This window comes from Pinus tabuliformis, chromosome 2_1, assembly GCF_031772625.1.
Source record: "Pinus tabuliformis cultivar Carrire ecotype Pingquan chromosome 2_1, CPIR1, whole genome shotgun sequence".
NCBI lineage: Eukaryota > Viridiplantae > Streptophyta > Pinopsida > Pinales > Pinaceae > Pinus > Pinus tabuliformis.
The window spans coordinates 568,838,189-568,844,713 of NC_142299.1; the positions used below are offsets into that span (position 1 = coordinate 568,838,189).

Sequence of the window (6,525 nt, forward strand, 5' to 3'; positions counted from 1 at the left end):
ATTAAATTTTTTAGGACACAGTCCTCGAACAGATGTAATTGCAACATATATTTCATGAAGGTTGTGGGTTACAAATAATTCCCATTTTCAGTTTCATTCATGTCATATTTCAATCCCTCGATATAACTGTACATAAAACAAATAGTATATTATGAATGTATTAAAAAAAATATAATGAAAATTACCAACAGATATTATGAGCGACTAACATTTCCTAGTCGATGTTCTGAAATATTACACTTAGATGTAGTATCTCCTGTAGAATTAAAGCCAGCAAGCATAAGATGATTCAGGCATGAGCCTATTGAAAATCAACAGGCTTTTTTCTTCTGGGGCTTCACCACAACAACAGGGCACTGTACATGCTGAATACAATGGTCACTCACACTGCCACGAAACAGCCTGCAGAATCCAAATATCCTCAGCTTAAAACCAAGGTCACAGAAAGGCTCTATTATATTGAAAATAAAAATCCAACAGAAACCTGAAAAGAGAATTGCCAATTTTCTAAAGCAACAACGAGAGAAATCATTCCAAATCAAGCATATAACTAACATTGATTGTTTTGCTCCTCAGATGATCTGGAAAACTCTTCGGCTTCATTAGAACATAGACACTGTTTTGCTTTCAAGGATGCAGACTTTACCAGGACAGGGCCCAAATCTTTCACCTACAAGAGGAGGGTGGCTGTATTGACTCACCGGATTACACAAACAATACCCCACAGTTTTGGAACACCAAGGGATAGCAAATGATGCTACAAAAAGATACTAAACCTTCAGTTCACAGGCAGAGAGATACCCGGTTTAGTTACAAGCTGAAACAGAAATCTTCAGGTCATGGGGACAGTCTATATTATGAATCTCCCTTCAAGTGGAGGTATATGGGCACTGCAGGTTTTCAACTTTAGTGTTTCCTGTAGTGCGTCTTTTAAAAATTGTATGCCACAATGGACTAGTCCTGGATCCTCCTGATCCAATGGCAATGAAAATTGTCTGCCACAATGGACTAGTCCTGGATCCTCCTTTTAAAAATTGTATGCCACAATGGACTAGTCCTGGATCCTCCTGATCCAATGGCAATGAAAATTGTCTGCCACAATGGACTAGTCCTGGATCCTCCTTATCCAATGACAATGATACAACAACAATGTATTTCTATTTCTTTTACATCTAGTAATAGAAAAGTTTTTTCTGTTTGAAAATAAGATAGAAAATAACATTGATTGTTTTGCAAATGCACTAATTCTTAGAACTCCAAAAAGGTGAAATTTCATGTAACAATACCTCTTTAAAAATCCGTGTCCATTACCACCAATGACCAACATGTCAGGATTATACTCTTTGGCAGCATTACATAGTACCTCCCTAGCATCTCCATTGCGAACTTCCATCTCCGGAGTCACCTGCGACCGTGGCATAAATTTTTTATTATTATGAAACTACAGAGAAAAGGGAAGATTGAAAAGGCTGCAGAATGCCATTGATGTTATATTCTAACTAGATTAAGTCGAGATTTTAATGGATATATTCTGGTTAAAGTAAGATGCATTATTAAACACTGAAATATTCATAAAGCTGCTGGAAGCTCGGTAAAAGCATATTACTGGGTTTTGATTTTGGCTTTGAGCCTGCCAACATCGAAGTTCAAATGTTTATTAGGAAAACATATTTTCACCATGATTTAGTTTTTGTAATTGCATCTAACTGTATATTGACCAATGGTATTTAGTATTTTTCATATGTTAGAGTAAATGGAAATCTCGCTTGGCTAGAGTGTTAACAGGTTACCATATTAAATCAAAATAATTATTATTTCATTAATATTGTTTTTTATCTCTTGTAATTTTGATTTTAAATTAATTTAAGTCAGCACAGATCAAAGTTTCAAATTTAAACTTTATACTTATTAGATAAGTACAATCTTACCATCATTTATGGGGTTTGCGGTCTGCACTGGCTTTTAACTGTGTAAATATTCTTTTGCGTATTAGGATTGAAGGATCCCAACACTCATTTAACTAGCATGTCATCATAGATTTCATGACCTTAATGAGTGGAGCTTGCTTGAAGTTAAATGTATCATTAAACTCTGAATTCATCAGAAGTGCTGGAAGTTTGCTAAATGCTATTACTGGATTTTGATTAGTAAACATCAAGGTACAAATGTCAACTTCAGATTTATTATGTACTAACATTCTCGCCATGGCTGGGGGCTTTGCACTGGCTTCCAACTCTATATAATATATCTAGATGGATTGAAGGTTTCACATGTGGTCAAAGACATTGAGACTTTAATGGATAGTGTTGTATGCGGTCAAAGATATCGAGACTTCAATGGATATTGTTGTGATCACATATCACATATAGAGGTGGAGGTGTCTAAAGACTTGTTTGTTTTTAGTGGTTATTTAGATAATTTATCATCGTTTTTTGTTATATACTAACATTCTCGCCCTGGCTTGGGGCTTTGAACTGGCTTCTAACTCTCTATAATATATCTAGATGGATTGAAAGCTTCACATGTGGTCAAAGACACCGAGACTTTAATGGATAGTGTTGTATGCGGTCAAAGATACTGAGACTTTAATGGATAGTGTTGCGATCACATATCACAGATAGAGATTGAGGTGTCTAAAGACACTGTTGTATAATTTATTATTGTTGTTTGTTTTTAGTGGTCATTTAAACAATTTATCATAGAGTTATCTATTGATTTATTCATTTTTTAAATAGATTTTATTATAGATGAACAAAACCATAGATTCCCATAAATCTGGAGCCCAAACTACCAGTAAATTTACCAAGTTAAGTTTACTAAAACAACCTAACAAAAACTTGTTTGAATTTAAAAGTATCATTAAACTCTAAATTAATGAATTTAAAAGTATCATTAAATTAATGGCAAAGGTGCTCAAAGTTCTCTGAAAAATATCAATGCGTTTTAATTTGGGTTTTGAGTTAACAATATTAAAGTTAAAAGATTATGTTTATCAAGTAACTAGATCCTCTACATAACGTGGGGGTCTGCACTCACTTCTAATTGTGTGTGTATAGGAATTGAACGCTTTCAACATCCAATTCAGCAGCATGTCATCTCAAATTTATCTAAACTCAGATCTGATGTGCAAATCGAGGTTGAAAAGTTTAACAATATTAGGAAACCACATTCTTGCCCACCAATGATGTGGATGAATTCAAAATTCAAAATACCCATCCTCCATGCAAATCAAGATTAGAAAGATTAACAATATTAGGCAACCACATTCTTACTAACTAGCCATTTTGGGTGAATTCCAAATTGAAGAAATACATCCTCTAGCTGCTTTGAAATTTCAAAGAAATTATCAAACCTGAATTTAGATGGGTTCCTGGTTGATGGATCTCCATCTCCGGTGCAATAAAGACAGGGTTGGTTGGAAGGGTTTGGAGGGTTCTCAATAAATTCATCCAACCATTAGAGGAAAAGCACTTTCAATACTACCATTCAAGTCAACATTAAAACTAAATTACTTTAGTTTGGAACTAACCCTGCAATCGTTCATTCCAACTTTTTAAATTCTTTCTCATATATATATGCATTGTGAGTAAACCATACATTTTTGGCTTTGCATACAGCCATTGCTTTGTTCCGAATCTTCTCCGTAGATATCTTGATTATGTCCTCCAAATTCCTCAACGCAACTGGTGACAACATGAAGCCTGCTCATGCCAAACTGCAATCAGAATCTGGCCTCCCTAATAATAAATCGAAAACAGAATTGAACACCTTCACTTGAAGATGAGAATCCATCACAAATTCTGAGATGAATCAACACAACACACTCATTCTACCGACTTCTATGGCTCAAAATATTAAAATCCTTTCAATCAATAAACCAGAAGACACTGACCGACACTTGCGTCTGCGGAATAGGAAATTGAATCCGGCGTGACCGCGAAAGGGAAAATGGAATGGTGCTGAGCATGAAGGAGAATGATTCTATCCTGCGATTTAATCAACTTGTCAATAGCCCACTGCAGAGCGTTGTAGCTCTTCTCGGTGTCGTTCATGGCCACCATTATGTTCCTGCTTCCAATCTTCTGCTCCTCCATGGACTTCATTTGGTATCGCGGATTAAACCCACAAAACGTTAACGGTGAGACTGCAGACGATTGTTGGACGTTCTTGGACTCAAGAAGAAGATTGCGCTACTCTTTATTACTCATTGGACGTTGGGAGATCTCCGGGTGGTATTTATTAGCACCGGAAGGATGAGGTGATACCCAAGATGAAAAGAACGTTAAATTTATTATTAAATCATAGATATTAAAAGAAAATATTATTAATGAATATTGAATTTATTAAAATAAATAAATGTAAAATTAAATAATTAGCTTGTTACTTAGTTATAAACTTAATAAATACGACCATAAGATAGATTTGTTTCTTTATGTATTTAGATATAAACATTGTTGTTGTATTGTTAAGTATCATTCAAGTGGCTCAACTATATCGATAGAAAAATTATGACATTTTATATGGTTAGCTAAATTATAAAGATTTATTTTACTTCAAGGCAAAGAGATGTTCCTATTTTTAAGAATCAAGATACTATATATGTAATGGTTGTGCACTTGAAAAATAACATAAGAATGGGTTTTCTATAAGAATACATAAAAGAGAAAGAAAGATTATTGAATTAATGCATGCTTGTCCGTGTGAGCCAATAAATGAAATCACTTGGCAAGACTTTTATTTTCTTATCTTCATTGATGATAGAAGAAGATTTGTGTGGATCTATTTCATGAGAAAGAAAAATGGTGTGTTTGAATATTTTAGAGAGTTTAAAAACATGGTTGAAGTGGAGGTAATAAAATACATCAAGATGCTTAAGTCAATTCAAGGAGGAGAATATACATGGGTCAATCTTTTGTCGCATTGTGACAATATTTTCACAATATGAAAATCAACCATGTTCAATCTTTGTTGTATTGTGACAAAGATTGTCTCAATATGAAAATCAACCATGCTCAACCATGTTCGATCATGATTCAACATCACATTGTGAAAAAGATTGTCTCAATATGAAAATCAACCATGCTCAACCATGTTCAATCATGGTCAACCATGATCCAACGTCGCATTGTGACAAAGATTGTCTCAATATGAAAATCAATCATGGTCATTCACGGGAAACCATGGTCAATCATGGTCAATATGAAAATCAACCATGCTCAATCATGGTCAACCATGTTTGTTTTAGGGTTTATAATATTTATCTTAGGGTTTATATACCTTGGATTTACAATATTAATCCCTTGGGTTTAATATTATTCCGTTCGGCTTTTAGTATTAATCTCTTGGGGTTATTAGTGTCTTAGGTTTATAATATCAACCCCTTGGGTTTATTAATCTAAGGGTTTATAATATTAATCTTAGGGCTTAATATAAATCCCTTGGGTTTATAATATAAATCCCTTGGGTTTATAATATAAATTTCGATCATGGTCAACCGTGGTCAACCATGGTCCAATGTCGCATTGTGACAAGGATTGTCTCAAAATGAAAATCAATCATGCTCAACAATGTTTATTTTAGGGTTTATAATATTTATCTTAGGGTTTATATACCTTGGGTCTATAATATTAATCACTTGGGTTTAATATTATTCCCTTGGGTTTATAATCCTTTGGGGTTTTAGTATTAATCCCTTGGGTTTATAATATCATTCCCTTGGGTTTATTAATCTAAGGGTTCATATTTGTATGGTATCATATTATTCATAGGGTTTATCATATTAATCCTAGGGTTAAATATAAATCCCTTGGGTTTATAATCATGGTCAACCATGGTCGAACATCACATTATGTCAAAGATTATCTCAATATGAAAATCAACCATGGTCAACCATTCTCAACCATCATCGACCATGGTAAATCATGGTTATCCATGGTCCAATGTCAGATTTTGACAAAGTTTGTCTCAATATGAAAATCAAGCATGGCCAAGCATGTTCAACCATGGTCCAATGTCACATTGTGACAAAGATTGTCTTAATATGAAAATCAAATATGGTCAACCATGGTCCAATGTCGCATTGTGACAAAGATTATCTCAATACAAAAATCAACCATGGTTAACAATGGTAAACCATGTTTATTTTAATGTTATAATATTTATCATAGGGTTTATATACCTTGGTTTATAATATTTATCTTAGGGTTTATCATAGAATTTTCTCAATATGAAAATCAATCATGGTCAACCATAGTCAATCATGGTCAACATTGGTCAAACATGGTCAGCCATGGTCAATTATGGTCAACCATGGTTAACTATGGTCAACACTGGTCGAACATCACATTGCGACAAAGATTGTCTTAATATGAAAATCAACCATGGTCAAGCATGGTCCAACCTTGCATTGTGACAAAGATTGTCTCAATATGAAAAACAACCATGGTTGACCATGGTCAACCATGGTTACATTGTGACAAAGATTGTCTCTTGGTCCAATGTCACATTGTGATAACCATGGTCAAG

At 34.1% G+C, this 6,525-nt stretch overlaps 1 protein-coding gene across 1 annotated transcript; it reads right to left on the bottom strand.

The window, feature by feature from the left end:
- Positions 1 to 311: 311 nt before the first annotated feature.
- On the bottom strand, positions 312 to 4,094 carry LOC149201712 (universal stress protein A-like protein). Its single transcript, XM_089401335.1, has 4 exons — positions 3,893 to 4,094; positions 3,616 to 3,701; positions 1,287 to 1,405; positions 312 to 402 (listed from the first exon to the last, which is right to left on the bottom strand). The coding sequence occupies exons 1-4, from the start codon at positions 4,092 to 4,094 to the stop codon at positions 312 to 314; spliced, it is 498 nt and encodes a 165-aa protein (XP_089257461.1).
- Positions 4,095 to 6,525: the final 2,431 nt, after the last annotated feature.

Coding starts and splice junctions, on each gene's coding strand:
- LOC149201712 (XM_089401335.1), bottom strand. CDS start 4,094: ATGGAGGAGCAGAAGATTGGAAGCAGGAACATAATGGTGGCCATGAAC. Junction 1,406..3,615: donor TTCGGAACAAAGCAATGGCT/GTATGCAAAGCC, acceptor CCACGGTCGCAG/GTGACTCCGGAGATGGAAGT. Junction 403..1,286: donor GGACACGGATTTTTAAAGAG/GTATTGTTACAT, acceptor TGGATTCTGCAG/GCTGTTTCGTGGCAGTGTGA.